Source organism: Desmodus rotundus, chromosome 3 (assembly GCF_022682495.2).
Source record: "Desmodus rotundus isolate HL8 chromosome 3, HLdesRot8A.1, whole genome shotgun sequence".
Classification (NCBI taxonomy): domain Eukaryota; kingdom Metazoa; phylum Chordata; class Mammalia; order Chiroptera; family Phyllostomidae; genus Desmodus; species Desmodus rotundus.
This window is the reverse complement of record NC_071389.1, coordinates 67,560,417-67,584,899: the sequence shown is the minus strand read 5'-3', so window position 1 is coordinate 67,584,899 and position 24,483 is coordinate 67,560,417. Positions and strand designations below refer to the sequence as shown.

Genomic DNA, 24,483 nt, shown 5'->3' with positions numbered 1-24,483 from the left:
AAGTGAGGCTTTCACTTGAGGAAAAACAATCAACAGTATTTGTTGTCAACGATTAAATCAAGCTTTCAACTGATAATTAGAATTTTGGAAACTTGTATCTGCTACTGTAAGCTTGATGGCTTTGGAAAACAACAGCTTTTTAAAAAAGTAAAATTGGGGTGAGATTTATGAATGTGATTCTTTGATATCATATTATGAAATGTGTCAAATTATGGAGGGTCCGCATAACTCAACCAATATCTTCCAATGCATGCCAATGAAAAATCATACATGCGTAGAAAAATCCACTCAAAGTGCTAGAGAGACCATTGGATTTTAACAAAACAGAGTGCAAAACATTCATTAATATGATATCAGATTTCACATTGTTACTAACCTTTAAGAAACCACCAGTTTGAGTTCGATGTAGTATTAAAGAAGAAAATGCACAGTTATCTGAAAAGGCTATGAAATGACTCCTCCCTTTTCCAATTACAAATCTTTGTGAGACAGATTTCTTCATATACTTCAACTTAAACAACATATTGCAACAGATTGAACGCAGATGCAGATATGAAAATTTAGCTGCCTTCTATTAAGTAAAAAATTAAAGAGGTTTGCAAATATGTAAGATAATGACACTATTTTCACTAAAATTTTGTTTTGAAAGATGTATCTAGTTTTCATTAAAATGCTGTGTTAACATGTACTGGAGTTATTTTTTGATAAATTAATACATATATTAAAAAATGTCTCATTTTAAATTTCAAATACAATGAATATTTATAGCTATAACTCACATAAACAAAGGCTGAATGGGTCTGTAGTAATTTTTAAGATATAAAGGAGCCCTGAGAATAAAAATTTGAAACCTACTGCTTTAAAAAATGCTGCCATTTTTTGATAGCCAAAGCTGTCGGGCCAGAGGAAAACTTATTTCTAGGCTGTCAAAATCCATTGCCATCCAAGTAATGTTACTGCATTTTCCCCCTTAATCCCTCCCCAAGTTAGCAGTAAAATGTTTTCTAAAAATAAATAAAATTATGCAAGCAAGTATGAGGTGACCATTTCTTAGACTCTTTAAATATTACATGTTTAAAGCACGCTTTCATGTGTTAATATCATATTTTAGTCATTTAATTTTAAAATATTATGTTAATCAAATTTTGCTGTTTTTAATCCAAAGTGTCAGTGACAACAGTGAATTGTCATGTTGGCAAAGATGCTTTAATGAAAATTTAAACTCACCTGTAAATACATTTGGGTGAGGGAAGTTAATAACAATGAGCTTCATCACCATTTCCGGATAGCAAATGGCAAACAGCCAAGCAATCATGCCGCCCCAGTCATGGCCAATAAGAATACATTTGCTATAGCCTGTGATCAAGAAATAAATGCTGACATCATTGAAAAGAAACAGGTGGACGCATCATTAACTCATAAAATAGGTACACTTCAGAAGCTAATCTTTCCACTATTCTACCCTAATTATGCAGTTTGTGCCGATACTGAGTTTGGTATTGCTAAAACTCGTACATCCGAATCATCTAGGTAGCTTTTTAGAAAATTCAGATGCCCAGGCTCCACTCTAGACCTGCAAATTCAGAATCTGTCCCAGGAATGAATATATACTCACACATACACACACATCTGCAATAGTTTGAAAACCATGATTAAGACTACGCATAATTAGGTCATAAGCAAGAGTTATTTGAATTACTTTTGAGTGCTGGAAAATTTTTAGTTACAATAAAATCATAAATGTCTTATCTATGTCCCACTGGTAAATCTTTATTTCAAAAAACCATCTATTTTCTCCCTAATGTCACAAATTCAATGTTACAATTCAACACAGTGAAATATCACTAATTTCTTTTATCCTCACTTAAGGACATTTTTTTCACTGCTTTTAGAGAAAGGAATGGCGAGAAAGAGAGACAGAGAGAGAGACAGAAAGAGACAGAGAGATAGAGAGACAGAGAGAGAGAGAGAGAGAGAGGAGAGAGAGAAACGTCAATGTGAAATAAAATATCTAGTTTTTTTTCCTGTAGGTGCCCTGACTGGAGGTTAAACCCGCAACTTAGGTATGTGCCCTGAATGAGGGCCCAACCTGTACCTTTTCAGTTTACAGGACAGCACTCCAATGAACTGAGCCACACTGGCCAGGAATAAAACATCACTAATTTGGAACTGTAAAGTCAAACTGACTTAGTGGAAAGTCTTAATTACAGTACCAATTAGAAACAAGTTTCATTTCATGTAATCATTATGGTAATTTAAGTTAGGCTAAAATATTGATTAGTAGTGATTCCTACAGGATTTCCTTTGTATGAATAGATAAGATGAGTTTGTAATTTATTCCTACAGTACTTAAAATTTTTTCAAGTAAATATTTTTCACCGTCATCCCACCCACCATCCCCGCCCCGACACACACAGAGAAACATCTAGTTTACATATTAATTTGCCTAGAAAATTGCATGATGACAAATTTAGGTCAGGTCTGGCTGAATTACCACAAAATATGAATGAAATATGGCTGTTGGAAATTAGTGTCACTGAGTCTATTTTACTGTAATCAGACTAAATGACAACACTGCACTGATATCCCCAGACTTATCCATTTTTTCTCCTCTAAGAATATTGACCTGATGTATGTTCTCATTAGATTATTATAGAAAGGGACTTTAATTTGATTTCATGGGTTTCTCACTGGCTCCATTACATACCAATGGTAACAGCTGGGTTTTAGCCAGAAGGGATGTAGTGAATTAGACTGTTGTTAAAAAAACATTTACTCTCCCCCTGTCCCCACTGCCATAGAAGGAGTGTACTTTGCTGCCCCTTTGTTGTTAGCCTGGACCATGGGATTTGCTCTTGCAATGGGTGCATGACTTGATCATGGGCTCAGCCATATGAGTTGCTTTGGCCAGTTGGCTGCTAGTAGAGACCGGAAACATGTGTGTGCAGCTGAGCTCACCCTCTTGCCATTTCTGCCACTGCCAGGGAAAGAGCTTCCCTCAGGTAGCTACTCCCCTTTAGCTTGGGTTCCAGCTGAACTTACAGGTCAGCCTGAGGAAAAAACCCAGAGGGGTCCAGCCTACAGTTGACCTGTAGATTCATGAGCGTAAGAATAAATGCATATGGCCCTATGCCATTGAGTACGGGGTAGTTTGTTATCTAATATTACTGTGGCACTCACTGATCAATACAAGAAAGATAATGCAGATGCTTTTGCACATTGTAACATTTTAAAACAAATATTTAGGTATGTGTTCTGAAGACAAATTTTCCGAGTATAGGACTCAAATTTCCAATAATTAGTTTTGAAAGTAATAAATGGTAACATTGGGTCTATTTTAAAAAACAAATTTTCAAAGTCATTCTTGGCTGGTGGACTGAACAATTATTCTGGACGTATTATTTTAAATATCCTGTATTTACTAGTATATTGGTCTATATACCCGAAACCATGGTGACAGGATCCAGATAATAACTCACATAGGTGAAAACTGCATCCTCTTAAGAAATGAGGTTATCAGTTCACAATGTCTTCAATGTTAGTCCTTTAAAAATAATTAATATCATTTTTTAATGTAACCTACCTAAAGAGTCTAAAATATCCCTTATATCTGTAATTAGACAGTCCAGTTTATAATTCTCTCGATGCATGGGAGCATCTGTTTCTCCATAGCCTCTCAAGTCCAGTGCTACAACTCGGTATTCACTTTTAAATTCCCTTAGCTGGTGACGCCAAGAATACCTGCAGGACATAGGAAACATTAAAAATACCACAGTAACCAATACAAATAGTAACATTACAGATATTCTAAGTGGAAAACTAAGAAACTCCTTGTTTTGAGAAAGGTTATAGAGTTGAGCATGAACAGAAAAGAACTGTTTGAGAAGAGAGCACTGACATTCCTTATTAAAATTATTTTATTTTATTTTTTACCAGCTCCAATGGGGTGTAACAAAGGGCCAGTATCTACAAAAACTACAAAATATCAGATACTAAAATCAATATATATTTTATGTACTTAATAAATCAATTTTCTAAGCTTTTCTTAAATAATTTGTGCAACTATCAGGGAATCCATATCTACAAATGCTTCTGTATTGCAGAACCATTTGATTCTCTGAAGAAAAATTTATGAGATGGAAAATTATTTTCCTGAAAAAGTAGATTTTACTCATCTTACTCCACTGTCAAACAGGGCTCAGTGTTTTTTTAGTAGTAACATTTTACTTATGAATGAAAAAAATCTGTAGATTACAGAAAGATTATGACTTAAAGAATCCAATAAAACAAATGTTTAAGACAAACCCCTTCTTGCTAAAACAAAATTCTCCTGTGGGGAAGATCCTACACCATGAATACAAGCAAGTGTGATAGTAAAAACACGTAACAACCAAAATGGCACTGGCACCGACCAATTAAAATGTCCATATTGCGATTCATCTCCACTCTGAGCTGCCTTCCCTGGGCAGGTTTCCCCCAGCTCCTCACTTCATATATCATTCAGTTTTCAGTGACTCTTGCAGACTATAATGGCATTCAGAGCACACGGTGCAGCAGCTACTCTGTAGTAGTCCATTCACTATTGGTTTATTGGTTTATAAAATAGAAGATAAGAAGGTACATCTGTAACCACTATAATGAGGATAATGCAAAGTCAGCAAGAGATGCCCAGGAGGCAAAATACATACAATGAAAGAATTAAAAGAGATTGAAAAGGCCAAACTGCATTCCAGATTCCCAAAAATTCAAGGCACTTTGTGACTCTAAAAGAGTGGCTTAAACTGCCTGCAAGCTACATAGAAAGTGAATTTTGTAAAAGGAGCAGAAACAGGGGGTCATGCTTTCTGGAAAACAAAACAAAACATCTCTACAGTCTCAGGAGGGAAAGAATCCAAGTCCCAAGGGGACCATCTCTGAAGGGCACTTTTCTTCCTTGAACCTTAGTCAGGACATGGAAAGTAATGAGGAGGAGGATGCAGTTTTACCAACCAAGGAGCATATACCCTGATCCTTGGCTGGTAAAGGGGACACAAAAGAAGGTTGCTTCAGAGGAAGCCCTCTGCCAGAAGGACTCATTCAGGGTTAGAACCAAGGAAGGCACACAAGAATTTTTCTGCATCTAAGAAAAAAAAGCACCTGCAATAAACTTCACTTAATTTTTGGAGAGAAAAATGGCCATATAGCTATAGCCAAGTCCTGGAGGCCTCTGCTGGGCCAGCCTTTCCCTCTGTGCTTGGTCATGGAATGACAGATTTAATTTAGATACAGAGATCCATGAGATTTTCTCCTTCAAATGAGCAAAGTGATTTTGGATAACAAAGACATAGAACAGAAAAAAGACATAGATTTTTCAAACTGATTTATTATGTTATAGAACTCAAAATATGTTGGGAACCACCCTGATGGTTTCAGAAGCTGTAACCCCCCCCCCCCCCCCCATGGCTAAGGCTGAGTAAGAGACCTTGGGACCATAAGCCACTAAGGAGACAAAGCTTATCTTCCTGGCAGGGGCACTGCCTCTGCCCACTTTTACTTCACCCTGCTTGGTCCCAGATGGATGACTGGTTAGCCAATGATGGGTAAGATTCCTCAAGGGAGGGGAGACCTAAGACAGGCATGGTCAAGAAGAGACCCTCAGGGAAGGACTTGGGGGGCTGTGGAAAAAGGGGGGGATGGACCCTCACCCCTCAGCTTTGACATAGCCTGAGTCCTCATTCCGTCTGTGAGAAGTCTCCTAATCTCTGGGCTGCCTTACTTCCCCTGCCTGACTTAAGCCTGAAACAATGCTGGAGGGTGATGCAGCCCTGTACTGGAAAGGGCAGTTCCCTGGGGCCATCAGGCCTAAGAAAGAATGCATGAAATCCTGTGAAACCTGCTTTGCTAAGAATATCCTCAATTTTCTGATACAGGTCCAAGCATAAAATGAGTTTGTTTCCCAAAGTTTTATGGCCCTTTAGCTAACTGACCCTGACTCAGAATAAACCCTCATGTTGTAGAATACAACATTCAATACAAATAGAATGTTGTCTATTGTTTGATCATTACTGCCGACAATGATGAACGAAGACCTTCCTTGAGGTAATGCTCCCAGAAAAGCAATAAAAGCCTGTCCAGGCAAGGGTCAGGGCGCTCTCTCTCTCAGAGTGGCCATGCCTTCCCTCTTCTCCACAGGACTTCTGCAGTCTGTGTGAATTTGTTCATCTCATCCACAACACTTCAGGCACCACTGGTCAGAGTCTGCATCAAAAATATGCATTAAAAATTTGCATGCACATCTGTTCATGTAAAATAATCTGATATAAGCCAAATGGGTAATTATTGTCTGAAAAGATTTTCAGAGTGCAACAGGCAAATGAAACCAGTGATCTGAGATTACAAACCAATAGTGAGGGGCGACTGCAATGCAAAATGACACAGAGCAAAAATATCAATGAAACAAATCAACCACTTTACATCAACAGATATTATCAGGAAGGGTGTTAGACACAGATTTGGAATTAAGAATGGTTCCAGAATATTTGATCTATTACTAGGATATCTATGATTTATGAAAATCTGCAAAATTATTATCAATTAAAATGGATTTGAATGTGTTAATAAAAAGTATCTTTCTTAGCTAGGCCATAGCAATACTGCTAATCTTGCCTCTGGGTTGTAACAAACAAATAAAGCACTTTGTTTCCTTAAAGATACTCATCTGTCAACACATATGATATTCTTTTCTCATTAGCCTTACTTAGAATTTTGAATTGATTTTTTTATGTCTTTGTCAATGAAGCCCAACTCTTTCCTCTATATAATCCATCATGCCCAATCAATAAAGTTCTGCAGATTTAACCTCTTAAATATTTATTTAATCACTTTTTCTGTCCCTCTCTATATCATTATCTTAATTCAAGACTCCATTAATGCAGCAACCTATTGATTGGTCTGTGTCCATTCCCTTCAGTTCTGTCTTCTACAAAACCAAAGTGATGTAGCAAAACCACAAACTCTTGCATGTAATTTCCTACTTAAAATATTTTCTAAACACCTTATTACTCATAATGTGAACCCGACCTCCTTCTGGCAGACAAAACCTCCAAGATTTGACTATTACCCAATCTTCCAGTCTGATTACTTTACACTCTCAGTCATTCACTACACGTATAATAAAAAGAGTTGCATCTGTATCATTCTCATAGCATGTCCATAGAGTAATGTTGATCTTCAAAACAATACTATGAAGCAGGTACTATTATCATCCCCACTTTAGAGCTGAAGAAACAGAGGCACAAAGAGATTAATTGATGTACCAAAGGTCACAGAATTAGCAAATAGCAGAGAGCAAGATTCAAATCCTGCTACTGGTTTTTTGCTTTTATGACTTTGTTCATATGATCTCCTTTGTCTGAAACATTATCACTCCCAATCATATCCCTACTCCCCCACATCCTAACCTTCACCCCCACTGAACTACTCTTCACTCTGGCATCTCCCCTTCTAGGAGACTTCCCATGCTCCCTCCTTTACAGACAGGCTGGGTTGCTCCCTTCTATCCTCTCCCACTTGTACATACAGTCTTCAGTATACTGGGCATGTGCTTTATAACAATTTGTTAGTGTCTGGTGCTTCCACTTGATTGTGAGCTCCCCAAGTTGTCTAGTGGAATATCTAGATCATGTACATACGCAACAGAGATTTGTTGAAAAAGTGAAAGAACAAACAAGTGGAAGCACTGAATCACGGTAGTGCTTGAAACAAAGACAACAAAAGTCCCCAAATTCCTGTTGGGGAATTTATAGTCAATTTCTATAAAAATGTGCATTTATTTTTCAATTACAGTTTAATTTCAATACTATTTTACATTGATTTCAGGTGAACAGTATAGTGGTTAGACTATCATATACTTTATGAAGAATCCCCGTGATATTTCCAGTACCCACCTGGCACTATATATACTTATTGCAATATTATTGACTATATTTCCTATGCTGTACTTTATATCCCCATGACTGTTTAATAATTTCCAATCTGTACTTCTTAATCCCTGCACCTTTACCTAGCACCTACCCCCATAAAAATATGCATTGTTTTAATATTTTAAACATCTGCGTCTTCATTCAGAATTCATTTAATTAGAGATTTTGAGGTAGAAGTTTGATTGAAAATAATGTGTACAATCCCACAATATTTTACATTTAAAATTTTATTAGACATTATGCAAACATAATACCTACATATTTCATTACCATAGTAATAATTCAAATTGCCTTACAAATAACTTTAACATTGTCATTATCAATGAGTAGAGTCAAACAGTATCTTAAGAAATAGAACAACTGTTATCTTAATAAACTGCAAAAGAATAATTTGTAAATATAATCTTCCTGGAGTTCATAAATAAAGCATATTTGATTTATACTTTAAACTGAAAAGGAAATCACACCTCTGCTAGACTGATGGGCATGTCATTCATATGATTAAAACAAAAACAATCCCTTTGATACAAGCATGAGACATATTATAAAATCAGTAACTGCTGAAAAATATTATGAATAACCAAAACAAGCTATTTTCATCCGTGGTTTTTTTTTCAGGTAGATTTTGGCAATAACAGAGAACTCTTTAAAAAGCAACCTCAGAGATCCAAGATGGCGGAAGAATAAGTGGAAGCTACACTCACCTCCTCCCCTGACCAGTCTGGAATTACAACTAAATTATAGAGAAATCATCCTGAATAACCTACTAAATACTAGCTTGAGAGAAATCTTATAACCAAGGACAGACAGAAGAAGCCACATCACCAAACAAGACAGGTAGAGAGTGTGGAGGAGGCATGAGAGGCCTGTTTGGGCTCCCACAGGCAGCAACTGAAGTTCTAGAGGGATATTTCAGAGGCCAGGGGTTCCTCCTGAGAAGAGTGGGATCTAAATCCCAAGCGAGGCTCCCAGCCTACAGCACCACAGCTGGAAAGGAGCCCAGAAACATCCAGCTATGAAAAGCAGCAGGGTTTCTGCCTGCCGGGGAGAGATGACTGAAGACACAGAGAGCCTCTTAAAGGGCCAACACACAAAATTTCATTTGCAGCCACTTACCCTGGGCTCTGGCAGAGGGAGGGCAGAGTGGATTAGAGATGTTTGAGGGGAGTCTGTGGCTCTGGGAAGAGACCTGAAGGAACAGCCACCAGGATCCCTGTGCTAAGACATTCCCTGTACTGCAGAAGTCATCTTTCTCAGGTTGAGTATTCCTGAGGGGAAGCAATAGCTCCACCAGCAGGAATTACTCTGCCCCACCCTGTGGAACTTCAGCAGGGCTGCTGAGTACAGCTTAAGGCTATTTCATTGATTAGTTTAACAACTAAGGTGGAAAACACAAAGCAGCAGGCAAAAAGGGAAGACAAAGAAACAACCCCAAATGAAAGGACAAGAGAGCACTCTGAAAGAACTAGATAAAAGAGAGGCAAGCAAATTATCAGATAGAGATTTTAGAGTAATGATTACAAAGATACCCAACAACATGAAAAAAGACATAGAAATGGACCCATAAAAAAGGACTAGTCAGAAATAAAGAATGCTATATCTGAAATAAATAATACACTGGAAGGAATAAACAGTAGGTCAGAGGAAGCAGAGGAGTGAATTAATATTTTGACAAGGTAGAAAAAAACACGCAGGCAGAGCAATAAAACAAAAAAAAGAAAAAAATGAGAGCTTAAGGAACATTTTGAACAATGCAAAGCATAATATCTGCATCATGGGAATATGAGAAGGAGAAGAGAGGGAGTGAGAACCTATCTGATGAAATAATTACCAAAAACTTCCCTAATCTGGTGAAGGAAAAAGACACACAAATCCAGGAAGCTCAGAGAGTCCCAAACAAGTTGGACCCAAAGAGGCCTACACCAGAACACATCATAATTAAAATGACAAGCCTTAAAGACAAGGAGAAAATCCTAAAAGCCACAAGAGAAAAGCAGGTAGTTACATACAAGGGAGCACCAATTAAACTGTCAGCTAATTACTCAACAGAAACATTTTAGGCCAGAAGGGAATGGCATGAAATACCCAAGGTGATGAAAAGCAAGGACCTACAACCAAAGCTTCTAACACAGCAAGGAAATCATTTAAAATTGAAGGAGAAATAAGGAGCTACCCAGAAAAAGCTAAAGGAGTTTGTTAACGCCAAACAAGTACTGCAACAAATGTTAAAGAGCTTGCTTTTAAAAGAGGAAAAAAAGAAAGAAAGAAACAGAGGAAAATAGTCTAAAAATGAAATGGCCCTAAATATGTATCTATCAATAGTCACTTTAAAGGTAAATGACTTAAATGCTCCAACCAAAATACACAGGTCTGAATGGATAAGAAAACAAGACCCATATCTATGGTGCCTCCAAGAAACACATCTTAGATAGAAAAATACACAGACTGAAACTAAAGGGATGGAAAAAGATATCTTATGCAACTGGAAAGGAAAAAAAAAGCTGGGGTAGCATTACTTATCCGACAAAATAGACTTTAGAAACAAGGCTATAGTAACAGACAAAGGACACTACATAATGATAAAGAGAACAATCCAACAAGAAGATATACCCCTAGTAAACATTTATGCATGCAACATAGGAGCACCTAAATATGCAAGCAAATCTTAATGGACACAAAGGGTAACATCGACAATAGTTGGGGATTTTAACACACCTCTGACTTCAATGAATAGATCTCCCAGGCAGAAAATCAATAAGACAGTGGCCTTAAATGGCACACTAGATCAAATGGATTTAATTGATATCTTCAGAGCATTTTACCTGAAAGCAGCAGAATATACACACTTTTCAAGTGTTAGGACACAAAAAAACTCTCAATAAATTTAAGAAGATTGAATCATATCAAACATCTTCTCCGACCATAATACTATGAAACTAGAAATCAGTCACAAGATGAACACTGACAAACACACAAAGATATGGAAGCTAAATAACATGTTATTAAACAATGAATGGGTCAACAAGATCAAGGAAGAAATCAAGAGGTACCTAGAAACACAAGAAAATGAGGACAATACAATTCAAAATCTGTGGGACACTGGGAAAATAATCCTACAAAGGAAATTCATAGCATTACAAGCCTATCTCAAAAAACAAGAAAAGCTCAAATAAATAGTCTAACTTTACACTTAAAGGAACTTGAAGAAAAACAACAAACAAGGCCCAAAGTGAGTAGAAGGAAGTAAATAACAGAGATCAGAGAAGAAATAAACAGAATAGTCTAAAAAAAATTAGAGAAGATCAATGAATCCAAGAGCTGGTTCTTTGAAAAGATGAGCAAGATTGACAAACCTTTAACCAGACTTATCAAGAAAAAAAGAAAAAGGACCCAAATAAATAAAATCAGAAATGAAAGAGGAGAAATACAGACACGAAAGAAATACAAAGGATTATAAGAAAATATTATAAACAACTATATGCCAACAAACTGTAAAACCTGGACAAAATGGATATATTTCTAGAAACATACAATCTTCCAAAACTAAATCAGGAAAAAAATCCAAGAATCTGAATAGACAGATTACATCTAGTAAAATTGAAGCAGTAATAAAAAAATTTCCCAACAAACAAAAGCCCTGGACCACATGGCTTCACAGAGCAATTTTACCAAACATTCCAAGAAGAACTAACACCTCTGCTCCTCAAACTATTTCATAAAATTCAAGAGGAGGGAAGGCTCCCAAACTCATTTTATAAGGCCATCATTATTCTAATTCCAAAGCCAAATAAAGACACTACAAAGAAAGTAAATTATAGGCCAATATCCTTGATGAACATAAGATGCTAAAATCCTCAACAATATATTAGAAATCTGAATACAGCATGCATCCAAAGGATCATACACCATGATCAAGTGTTATTTATTTCAGGAATGCAAGGTTGGCACAACACTTGCAAATCAATAAATGTGACTCACCACATAAACAAAAGGAAGGATATAAACATGATCATATCAAATGATGCACAAAAAGCATTTGATAAAATCCAGTTACGGTAAAAACTCTCAAAAAAGTGGGATTAGATGGAACATACCTAAATATAACAAACTCACTGTCAGCATCATGCACAATGGACAAAAGCTACAAGCATTTCCCTGAAGTTCAGGAACAAGACAGGGAACATATTGTAGTATTGGAAGTCCTAGCCACAGCAATCAGACAAGAAGAAGAAATAAAAGACATCCAAATTGGAAAGAAAGAAGTAAAACTGTCATTATTTGCTGATGACACGATACTGTACATAAAGAACCCCAAAGATTCCAACCAAGAAACTACTAGAACTGATAAATTCTGCAAAGTAGCAGGGTACAAATTAATATCCAGAAATCAGTGGCATTTTTATATGCCAATAACAAAGTAACAGAAAGGGAAATTAAGAAAATAATCCTATTGACAATTGCTACAAAAAGAATAAAATACCTAGGAATAAACCTAACCAGAGATATAAAAGACCTGTACTTGGAAAATTATGACACTTAAGAAAAAAAACTGAAGAAGATACAAGTGGAAGCACATACCGTGTTCATGCATAGGAAGAATTAACATCATTAAAATGTCCATTCTACCCAAAGCAATCTATAGATTCAATGCAATTCCTATAAAGATTCTAATGACATGTTTCACAGAACTAGAACAAATATTTTAAAAATATATATGGGACCACAAAAGCCCCTGCATAGCAATAGCGATCCTGAGAAAGAAGAACACAGCTGAAGGAATCACACTATCTAATATGAAACTAAGGCCATAGTAATCAAAACAGCCTGGTACTGGCATAAAAACAGACACATAGATCAATGGAACAGAATAGAGAGCCCAGAAACAAATCCATACCTCTACAGTCAGTAAATATTCGACAGAGGAAGCAAGCACATACAATGGGCTAAAGATAGTTTATTCAATAAATGGTGTTGGAAAAAATGAACAGAAAATGTGCAGAAAAATGAAACTAGACCATCTTACACCACACACAAAATTCAAAATGGATCAAAGACTTAATTGTTACACCTGAAACCATAAAAATCATAGACAAAAACAAAAGCCTCAAAATCTCATTGACATTACTGATAGCAATATTTTTTCTGATATATCTCCTTAGGCAAAGGAAACAAGAAAAGAATAAAGAAATGGGACTACATCAAACTAAAAAGATTTTGCACAGCAAAGGAAATCAGCATCAAAATAAAAAGACAACCACAGAATTGGAGAACATATTCACCCATACATCTGATAAGGGGTTAATATAAAAAATTTATAAAGAACTTATAAAACTCAACACCAAAAAAACAAACAATCTAATTAAAAAATGAGCAAAGGACCTGAATAAATACTTATCCAAAAAGGGCATACAGATGGCCAGTAGACATATGAAAACATGCTCAATGTCACTGATCAACAGAGAAATGTAAATTAAAACCACAATGAGATGTCTCACACCTGTCAGAGTGGCTATCATCAATAAATCAACAAACAAGTGCTGGTGGAGAAAGGGAAACTCTTTTGCATTGTTGGTGGGACTGCAGACTGGTGGAGCCACCGTGGAAAGCAGTATGGAGATACCTCAAGAAATGGATCTGCGTTTGACCCAGCTATCCCACTTCTGGGAATACATCCGAAGGAACCCAAAAAACTAATTCAAAAGAACATAAACCCCCCTATGTTCATTGCAGCATTATTTACAATCGCCAAGATATGGAAGCAGCCCAAGTGTCCATCAGCAGATGAGTGGATAAAATAACTATGAGACATTTACACAATGGAATACTACTTGGCCAGAAAAAAGAAGAAAGTTTTACCTTTGCAACAGTATGGATGGACCTGGAGAACATTATGCTAAGTGAAATAAGCCCGTCAGAGAAAGACAAATACCATATGATTTCGCTCATATGTGGAATCTAATGAACAAACTGAACTAACAAGGAAAATGGGGACAGACTCATAGATGGAGAGCAGAATTGACAACTAGTGGGGTGGGGGCAGTTAGGGTGTGGAGGGATTCAGCAAAAAGAAGAAAGGACTCACAGACATGGACAACAGTGTAGTGATTGCAGAGGGTATAATGGCACTAAATAGTAATGAAAAAATACAATAAAGATTAAATTTTTTTTTAAAGCAACCTCTTTCCTAGTTATTACTCAATGTAAGGAGGCGTTCTGGCTTCCCAGGCTAGCCATTTTCAGATGCAGAATATCCCTTTCCCCTTCACTGGTGATCAGCCTCTGTGCTCAGCTGTATGAAGAGCCCTCGTTTGCCGTAGCACATGAATAATGATGAATGCATTCCATACAGCTGGTGATGAAGATGACTCAAATAAATTGCCTGCATCAGCTCAGAATATTTTTAAAAGCAATGCAAATACAGGTGGAGAGAGAGTGGGGAAAAAGTCATCTTTGACAAACAGCCTTATTTTGGGTTAATTTAGGTAAAGGTCTCACAGATGTGTATCTTGTTTGATCTTTCCTTTAGATTTTAAAAGAGAAGACCCAGGATTTTATTGTTCCTGTACAACATCTAATTAAATGTCACCAATACATTACACTAATACATTAAATGTCACCAATTTTCAATGGCTGTTCTTAGGTCAGGACAACAAATTCAGATAATGCTTTTCTATTTAAAGAGCACTTTTTACACACGTTGCCAATTTATGATTACTTTGTTTTCATTATGTCAAATAGTCTGACGTACTTGATCCACAAATAAGTTATTATTTCTTCTGTATTTAGGCCAAATGATTAATAGAGAAATAATATTTACATGTTTAATGTACATAGAAATTGGTCTGAAATGCCAGGCAAGATTTTTTCTCTCAAAGAAAAGAGAAATGCAAGAGAAGAAGCTTTTGGAAAAAGAAAAGAGAAAGCCTAAGAGAGAGACCTGAAGTGGTTTAATCAAAATAGCTTTCTCCTCAGAAGTGGAATAGGTGGGTCATGAGGCAGATCCATTTTTAATTTTTTGAGGAAACTCCATACTGCTTTCCACAGTAGCCGCATCAATCTGCATTCCCACCCACAGCACAGCTGAGGGTTACTTTCCTTCCACATCCTCACCAACACTTGTTTGTTGTTTTACTGATGATAGCCATTCTGACAGGTGTGATGTAATATTTCACTGTGATTTTAACTTGCATTTTGTTGATGATTAATGATGTTGAGCATCTCTCAAGTGTCTCTTGGCCATCTGTATGTCCTCTTTGGACAAGTGTCTATTCAGGTCCTTTGCACATTTTATAACTGGATTGTTTGTTTTTTGGTGTTTAGTTTATGAGTTCTTTGTAAATTTTGGATATCAACCCCTGATCAGATATATAATTGGAAAATAGGTTCTCCCATCCTGTGGGTTGTCTTTTCATTTTGTTGATGGTTTCCTTTGTTGTGAAAAGATTTTTTAGTTGATGTAGTCCTATTTTTTAATTTTTTCTTTTGTTTCCTTGCCTAAGGACATATATCGTAAAAAATATTGCTACGATCAATGTCCGAGGTTTTGATGCCTATGTTTTCTTTTAGGATTTTTATGGTTTCAAGTTTTACATTTAAGTCTTTAATGAATTTTGAGTTTATTCTTGTGTATGGTGTAAGAAGTTGGTCTAATTTTATTTTTATTTTTTTGGTACATATCTGTCCAATGTTTCCAGCACTATTTACTGAATAGACCATCTTTACCTATTATATGTTTTTGCCTCCTTTGTCAAATATTAATTTGACCATAAAGGCATGGGTTTTTCTTTCTGGGCTCTCTCTTCTGTTCCATTAATCTATATGTGTTATTATACCAGTACCACACTCTTTTGATTACTATGGCCTTGTAGTATAGTTGGATATCAGGTAGCACGATTCCTTCAACTTTGTTCTTTCTCAAGATTGCTGTGGCTATTTGGGGTCTTTTGTGGCTCCACATAAATTTTTGGAATATTTGTCTAGTTCTGTAAAATATGTCATTAGAATCATGATAGGCATTGCATTGAATCTATAGATTGCTTTGGGTAGTATGGACACTTTAATGGTATTAATTCTTCCTATTCACTTCTGAGAATATATCCAAAGAAATATGAAACACTGATTTGAAAGAATATATGCACCCCTATGTTCATTGCAGCATTATACACAATAGCCACAATTTGGAAGCAGCCCAAGTGCCCATCAGTAGTTAAGTGGCTAAAAAAACTACAGAACATTTACTCAATGGAATACTACTCGGCTTTAAAAAAGAAGGAAATTTTACCTTTTACAACAGCATATATGGATCTGGAGAGTATTATACTAAGTAAAATAAGCCAGTCAGAGAAAGACAAATATCATATAATTTCACTTATATGTGGAATCTAATGAACAAAATAAGCTAACAAACAAAATAGAAACAGACTCACAGATACAGAGAACAGACCGATAGCTGTCAGAGGCCTGGGGGGTTGAGGGGCTGGATGAAAGAAGTGAAGGGACTAGCAAAAACAAAACAAACAGAACAACTCGTAGACACCGACAGCAGTACAATGATTACCAGAGGGAAAGGGGTTGGGAGGAGGTAGAAGAGGATAAAGGGGGTATAAATGGTGATGGAAGGAGACTTGACTTCGGGTGAACACACAACACAATATACAGATAATACATTATAGTATTGCATACCAGAAACCTACATAGTTTTACTAACCAATGTCACCCGATAGATTCAATAAAAATTTTTAAAACTAAATTTGTTGTAAACTCCACTTTGAGTTGACTTTTTCCTGAATGGAGTTCTGAATGAAATTGACTAGGCTCCATAATGGATAATAGTGGCAATTTGATTGGAAGGAAAGACAGAGTAAGCCTCAACATAGAGGTCTTAGTTTGGGGATGACATAGTCAGAGGGTTTTCATTACCAGCGATGTCCATGTAGTTGCTTTTGGAATCTCCCTGAACAATTAGGTAGTTTTCAAATTAATGGCCAGCAAAGTTCAGTGAATTCAATATGGTCTATTTGAATAACTGACTTATCAGGGATTTGTTATGTTGTTTTAAATTGTAACAAGCCTCTGCTGGAGTAACAAATGGTGGTGTTGGTGACTAGAAGGGACTCATTCCTATGATCTGCTATTATTTCCTAATCTATGCTCTTCAGAGTGAAAGCATCTCTAGGAGTTTTTCAAAATTAAACCATTCTTCACAATGGCCAGATCCCTTTCGGACACATCCAAGACTTGAATTTGCTGGAGCAAATGGGACTGATTGATATCCAAGAACCAGGGCTGGGACCCTCCTAGGCTGTTAGATCCACTGAAAGTTTTAGGACAAGTACAAGAATCACCAGGCATTTTCATTTTGTAAAAGTGGTCTAATAAAGAGTAAATAATGGGACAACACTGTAAAATAAAGTGCAAAAGTATAATATCTTAAAATGTAAACAGCATCCACTGTTCCTGTATTGAATGGTTATCATTGCTGTTTTCTGGAACTCCTCAACACAATTACCAAGTGGTTGTAGTTTGTTTTATCTTTGTGTAGATTGTTTCACATGTAAAGAAGTGAAGTCCCAGGAGGAAAAAGATCACAGACAAGTATTGGGGTTGGTATGAGGTAGAAAGAGAGAATGATCTTTCTCAAAAGTTACATGTCAACCCCCAATTCAGATCATGAACCGTATTCTGAATGATGCTATAAAATATTACAGTAAGATATCATCATATTGTTGGCTTTTAATACCGTTTTGGATGTTTCCATAAGGTGTGAAATTTGAAGGGTAAAAATCCATGTACCACCGTTTCTATATACTGAGGATCAACAGCAGAGGTCAGCTGTAAAGTTCAAGAACAAGGTGTGCCTTACTTTCTGGCACTGGCAATTTTGGATGGTGGCTAGGAGACTTAAATGACATGATACATGTAAAACATTTAGAAGAGCCCGTGGTACATAGTAAATGCTCAGGAAATGCTATCATCATCACCATCATCATCATCATCATCTTCTGCCAGAATCAGAAAATTAATTTTTAAAGGTCTCAGGCAATGCCCTGTCCCCAAATTTCTCCCTTACTATTACTCTTACCACTTAGAATCCCACAATTACATATTTACCTCCTTTAGAGTTTTGAAGGTTTTTTTAAAAAGATTTTATTTATTTTTAGAGATAGGGGAAGGGAGGGAGAAAGAAAGGGGGAGAAACATCAATGTGTGGTTGTCTCTCACATGGCCCCACTGGGGACCTGGCCCACAACCCAGGCATGTGCCCTGACTGGGAATCGAACCAGTGACTATTTGGTTCACAGGCTGGCACTCACTCCACTGAGCCACACCAGGCAGGGCAGAGTTTTAAAGGTTTTGTGTCATCCAAAGTCCTGATTTAAAATGTACCTAGCTCTGGACAAGGTATTACCTTGATACACTCTAATATTTCATGAATAAAAGGGACTTTATTAATAAATGCATTGAGAATGTTAGTACTGGCACACGGATCTCCACACTGAGTGAATGGGAATGAAGAAAAAAATGAACATTTAATGAGTATTCACTGGGGCCATGTGAAAGGTCTTTCACATATTTTGACTCTCTTTATCCTCATGACTCCGCAAGCAATTAAGTGACTGAGCCAAAATTCACACCCGTGTTACTTTATACAGATCTGATTAATGCTTCAGACTTACCTTTTATTGTGAGCCAATTATGTCAAGCACTCCACTAAACAAGTCTATAGATACAAATCTATACATACAAGCCCATGTTGATTTGCATGGGCTGTTTCCCACCTAATTAAGTTGTCTTCAGATGAATAAGATAAAAGTTTGACATGAAAAAGACTTATGTTTATTTATGCAGGTAAATCCAGAGTGGAGAAAAATCTTTATGTGGAGAGTATCTTCTCAAGAGAGGGATCCATAGAATTTTTGCTCTGAAAAACTGAAGTAGATGGGTTTTTGCCATCCTCCATTCTTTTCTTTAAGGCTAGTGTACTAGCATCCTCAGTGCACTTATTAATAAAGTCTCAGTATGTATAACACTCTGATAAGCAAAGTCTTAAATGCAAATGAAAAAGTTAATTGGTAAGTTTACCAGAATTCTGGAAATCCATGAAGTAGCAGCATAAGTGGTTTGCCTCTTTCTCCAGCAGCAACATAATGAAATCTTAACCCCGAATCCTGCCGTAGCAAATAGAGGGCATACAATTTTAGTGCTGATTTGTGTTGATTGTCAAAGCAGTACATTCAGTATTTCCATTTCATTACAAACTCACTTGTATTATTTTTAATAATGAGAAATAAGACAAATGTTAATTTTTCAAGAAGAAAACCCTTCATAATTTATCAGCAGGGTAAACTGACAGGTTTACTTTTGTGAACATTCCCTTTGTAGTACCTGCCTTTCTTCTATGTACAAGGGCAATTTATATACCATGAGCTTCTGAAACAATGTCACAATTTGTGACTTTCCTCTTACTGCTGTGTCACATTTCATCTCATTCAAATTCTACAGGATGTGTAAATAATTCTGATCTGAATTAATATTCCTGCCATGTTTACCTCCTGGCCATGTACTTTCCTCAGCTTGCCTGTCAAGAGCTGTGCCATCAGTTATGTAATTCACACCTCCTTTCCATATTTTTAGTTCCCTCCTTCCCACATTATTTTAAGTTGAGCGTTGCACACACAGTTCCCTTCGCTGTCTGCTCCTCACGTCACGTCAATGTATTTGTAACAGCAGAATGCTCGGAGTACTCAAGACTTCATCCCCATGTAGGAGACAAGACTGCCCAAGGAAAATAAAAAGCATGGGGATGAGTCAGGAATACAGCAGATACAAAGTGAACTGAAGGGAGGAAAGTGGTGAAAAAAAGCAAGAAAGAGAAACAAAAACTCAGAAAAAAAATGAGGAAAGAAACCAAGAACCAAAAGGTGTGTACGGACACTGGGTTTTATCTTAGGTTACCCAAGCAATTGGGTATTTAGGTGTGAAAAAATCTTAAAGGTCATCTAACCCAACACCATCATTTTTGCAGATTTAGAAACCGAGGCCCAAATATGTTAACACAGGTCATGAGGTTGGTTGGGAGTCGGTCTGTGAGTAGAACCCCCATCAAGTCCTACTTCCCAGGACAATGTTCTTTCCATTCCTTGGTTCTGTCTCTGGGGAAACTCTTTAGTTGACCAGTGAGAAAGAAGAAAGTCATTATGGGGAATTTCAGATGAATTTTTATAGCTTTTTTTCTCCTCATATTGGATGAAGATAATAAATCTGACTGCCTTCAAATGCAGAATGCCTTCCGAGTTCAATAACTTATTGGCATTAAGTCTTGGAAGATAACATACTATGGACACTTAATTGGATTTAGTGAACAAATTACTTTTTTGCACCTACTATGGGCTAGACACTGTTTTTTTTGTTGTTGCTGTTGTTTCAGAAATATTAACTCATTAATTCTCATATCAATCCTAGGCCGAATAAAGGCAAGAAAGACATATCCCCTAGTCTTCTGAACTCTACCTGCTGGACAATCTAGCTCCTAATAGGAACCCCCCACTTGGTGACATAAAGGTACCCTTGTGAGGCCCGTTTTGAAAGGCCTGTGAGTCAAACTGCAGGGTGCAGCACCTAGGGCACCACCTGGAGCCTCAGGAAACAGAGTATCTGTGGGCTATGAGGAGGTTCGGGACACAAGCATGGGCAATTAAAGAGTCTGCTTGCATGCTTGACCTTTATTTTTTATTCCATTCCTTTGGTCTCTAACTTCAAAAGTCGGCCTCCTTTTCCACAAATACACACCATTTATTTACGATTTCATCTGCTTAGGTCATCTGTGAACGCTCCATTCTGCTGACCTAAATAAAATCTGATTTCTGATGACTTACTCTCTTTACTCTCAAGCTCCAACATTTGGGCAAGGACAGACTTCTGAGACAGTAGGGCTCACCAGGAACAATTCCCTACAGCGGATCTGAGCTCTAAAGGGCAAAAAGGTGACGGGAGACAGCTTCCCCTTACATTAGGAACGGGTGCGAATTATTCTAGATTGTGGTGGAGAGTGGGACAGTAATATAATAGGACCCTGATTACAGAAACTCCACATAAAACTCTCTCTCTCCCCCTCCCTCTCTCTCTCTCCCCCTCTCTCCCTCTCCCCCCCCTCTTCCTTGTCCTACACCCCCCCGCCCCCAAACGAAACGGGGACCGTAAGCACACAGACAGTCCCAACATCTCCCCGGCCACACCGCGCCCCTCTTGCCTCCCCTTGGCATCTTGGTCGTCCCCTCCGCGCGCCCTGCGAGCCCCACACACTAGGGGACGCTAGGCCGGGCGTCACGGAAGGAACAGCCCCGCGCCCTAGGCTCTCACTGCCGTCACGTCCTTCCCGACCACGCTGATCTGGCGCCGGCCTTTACCTTGATCCTTACGTAGCAGTGGGTACCCAAGGAAGGGTCGTTCAAGCACGGGGGAGGGTGCTCCCGGGCGACCCTCCGGAAGGTCTGCGCAGGTCCCCTGCTGATGCTCCACAAAAGTTTGAGCAGGTAGATGGAGGCGCAGAGCCCGCAGTAGCAGTAGATCAGGGACCAGAAGAGCAGGGAGCGAATGGTGACCATCAGGCGGGGCAGGCAACCCCGGAGCCTCGCCATCGGGCGGCGGCGGCGGGGCCCAGCGCGCGTCGGAGGCGCTGGAGCGAGGCGGTGAGCGCCGGGGCGCGTCAGGCCTGCCCGCCCTCCGTCCCCGGTCGCGGGCCCCGCGCACGCCTCCCCCCGGGCCGCCGGGCAGCCGAGTCACAGGCTCCAGCTCTCGCACTCGGCGGGCGCGCTCGGGGGCTGCTGCGCCCAGGCTGCGAGGTCCGCCCAGGACGAGGCAAGGGCGAAAGCTCGTCTTCCTCCGCAAGGCGAAATCCCATCTCCGAACTGTGAAGAAATGAAGGCGAGACTCTCACACCGCTCCAGTTACCGCGGAGGGAAGCGCCAGTCTTGTTCTGACCAGTGTTCAAATCCTCTCGTTGTCCATTTGACTTGGACTTTCATTAGGACCGTAAAATTATAGGGCGTGGAGGGGCGGGGGCGTAACTGGCTTTCCTAGTATGCAACAGACATTATAACTTTATCCCTAACATTTCTAAAGGTGTCGATATTCCCCAACTAGTTCAGAGTCCTTATACATAGTCAAGTCTGGAAAGCTCTGGTCTGTTCTCTGCACCTGTAAGTTTTTCCTTTACAAGAATATTGTATAAATGGAATCATATAGTATGTACCCTTTGGTTTTTGGCTACTTACACTCAGCATTGTGCTCTGAGATTCAACTGGGCTGTTACGTGTATTGCTCCTTTTTTATTGCTCATTAATGTTTCATTGAATGGATGTACCATACTGTTTATCCATTCCCCACTTAAGGGACAGTTGAATTTCTTCCAGTTTCGGTGGTTATGAGTAGAGCCATTCTAAACATTCACATAAAGGTGTCCGTGTGTGTGTGTGACTAAGTTTTCATTTCACTTTAGTAACTACTTAGAAATGAAATTGCTGGGTCAGGTGGCAAGTCTGCATTCAGTTTTACGAGAAACTGACAAACGGGTTTCCAAAGTGGCTGTACAATTTTGAGCTTACATGGGCAATGTGTGAGAGTTATGGTTAGGTTATATTCTTGCAAGCACTGGGGATTGTCAAAGAAATCTTTTTAATTTTAGCCATTCTAAGAAGTATGTAGTGGTATCATTGAAATTTAAATTTCCAATTCCCTAATGACTAATGTTGAACATCTTTATGTACTTGTGTGCCACTCAAATGTATTCTTCTTTGACTGCTTCCACTACTGGTGGTGGGAAGTGCAGACGGCAGAGGGGCATTCCCTGCTGTCCCAAGGCAGCCTCATAGGCAGGCACTATGTCCTTGGATATCAGAGTGGGAGCTTCTTAATAATCCTTGGCTGCCCCCAGTGGCAAGGTGTCTCTGACAGGCTGCACCCGTGATATATTTCCTGCCTCTTTCCCAGGACTAGAAGGTTTAGTGTTTCTATTTCCTTCCCCCAGCTGCTGTAGGTCTTCATCAATACCCTAAAGGTGGTAAGGTTGGCTGTTCCTGCCCCTTGGGGTTTGTATTTGTTGGGAAGATAGGGGAGAAAGATGGGGGGAGGAAGGACAGTTTGCTTTTCTTACATCTGCTGCTGTTCTCCTTCACACCTGTATCAGGGGGGTGGCCTTCTCAGAACCCTCATCCTACACCCCGAATCTTTCTTGTAAAGTACTAATGAGGCCTGTGGAGAAGAGCCTGTGTGTGCTTGTGGATTTCTCCTGTGCTCCCAGGGGCTCTATGTTCGCAAGCTAGCCCATACCCAGCCTTTAGCAATTTGATACAACTTTTAGATGATTTTTTGTTGTTGTCACCAGATTATATAGCATTTGGTGGCATCTGCCTCAGGTAAGCCAGTACATATGTCTAGTTATTTCCAGTTCTTGTTTCTACTTTGATGTGTTTGTCTTTTCTTAGATCTCAGGTTATTCGGTTACCTTGCAATCTCAGCCCTCAGATTATTTTAAGAGAAGTGACTTTAAAGATTGTCTTGCTTTTAAATTTGTTGTAATGGTGGAAGAAATGTTTTTTTCAGCTTTCTAGATTTCCAAACAGAAGCCTGAATTCCCTAATTTTCAGAATTGAGAGATGAAGGTGTGGGCAAAAGTAGGTTTATACTTATTCGTATGGAAAGTAATAATGTCACCCTAATAAATTCAATAAAAAATCCAATAAAACTATACATAGTGGCAGAAAAGAAAACAATACATAACTAATAAATGATAATACGAAAATAAACTTTCACATACAACTATAAACCTGCTTTTGCCCACAACTGTATTTGTATTAGTTTTTATTGGTATTTGTTTTAGGTATATGATATAATGATTTGATATACATATACATTGTGAAATGATTACCACAATAAGGTGTACATTTTTTTAGTATTGAGTATTACCTTTTTAAATTAATTTTTTAAAATGAGATTATAAATTTATATGTAAATTTATATCATAAGAGAAGCAATGTACACGGTGTACATTTAATCCATTGTACTTTACACTGTATAATTTTATCATATACATACCTTTGTTTACCCACCAACAAAGTCAAGAATACAGAACATGTCTATAATCACAAGGATCCCTCATGTTGGCATTTTCTAACCACACATACACCTGGCCCCTAATTTCTGGCAACCACTAATCTGTTCTGTTTCCAAATTTTTGTCATTTCAAAATGTTATATAAATGAAGTCACATAGTATATTGATGTGGACTCCATCCAGTGGGGTCCGTATGTTGTGGATGAGATGAACAAATTCACACGGACTACAGAAGTCCTGTGGAGAAAAAGGGACAGCACGGCCACTCTCTGAGAGAGAGAGAATGTCTGACCCTTGCCTGCTCAGGCTTTTATTGCTTTTCTGGGAGCATTACCTCAAGGAAGGTCTTTGTTCATCATTGTCAGGCAGTAATGATCAAACAGTAGATAACATTCAAAGAACTATGAGGGCT

At 38.2% G+C, this 24,483-nt stretch overlaps 1 protein-coding gene across 2 annotated transcripts in view; it reads right to left on the bottom strand.

Moving 5' to 3' along the window:
• The window catches only part of EPHX4 (epoxide hydrolase 4), a 42,910-nt gene extending 21,098 nt beyond the window's left edge, over window positions 1-21,812 (bottom strand). For both annotated transcript variants that reach the window (XM_045199520.3, XM_024565562.4), the window contains exons 1-4: window positions 21,368-21,812; window positions 19,044-19,129; window positions 3,584-3,741; window positions 1,228-1,356 (exon numbers count right to left, since the gene is read on the bottom strand). In XM_045199520.3, coding sequence (XP_045055455.2) covers window positions 1,228-1,356; window positions 3,584-3,741; window positions 19,044-19,129; window positions 21,368-21,598 — 604 coding nt within the window. In that variant the 5' untranslated portion in view covers window positions 21,599-21,812. The remainder of the gene's footprint in view (window positions 1-1,227; window positions 1,357-3,583; window positions 3,742-19,043; window positions 19,130-21,367) is intronic.
• Window positions 21,813-24,483: the final 2,671 nt, after the last annotated feature.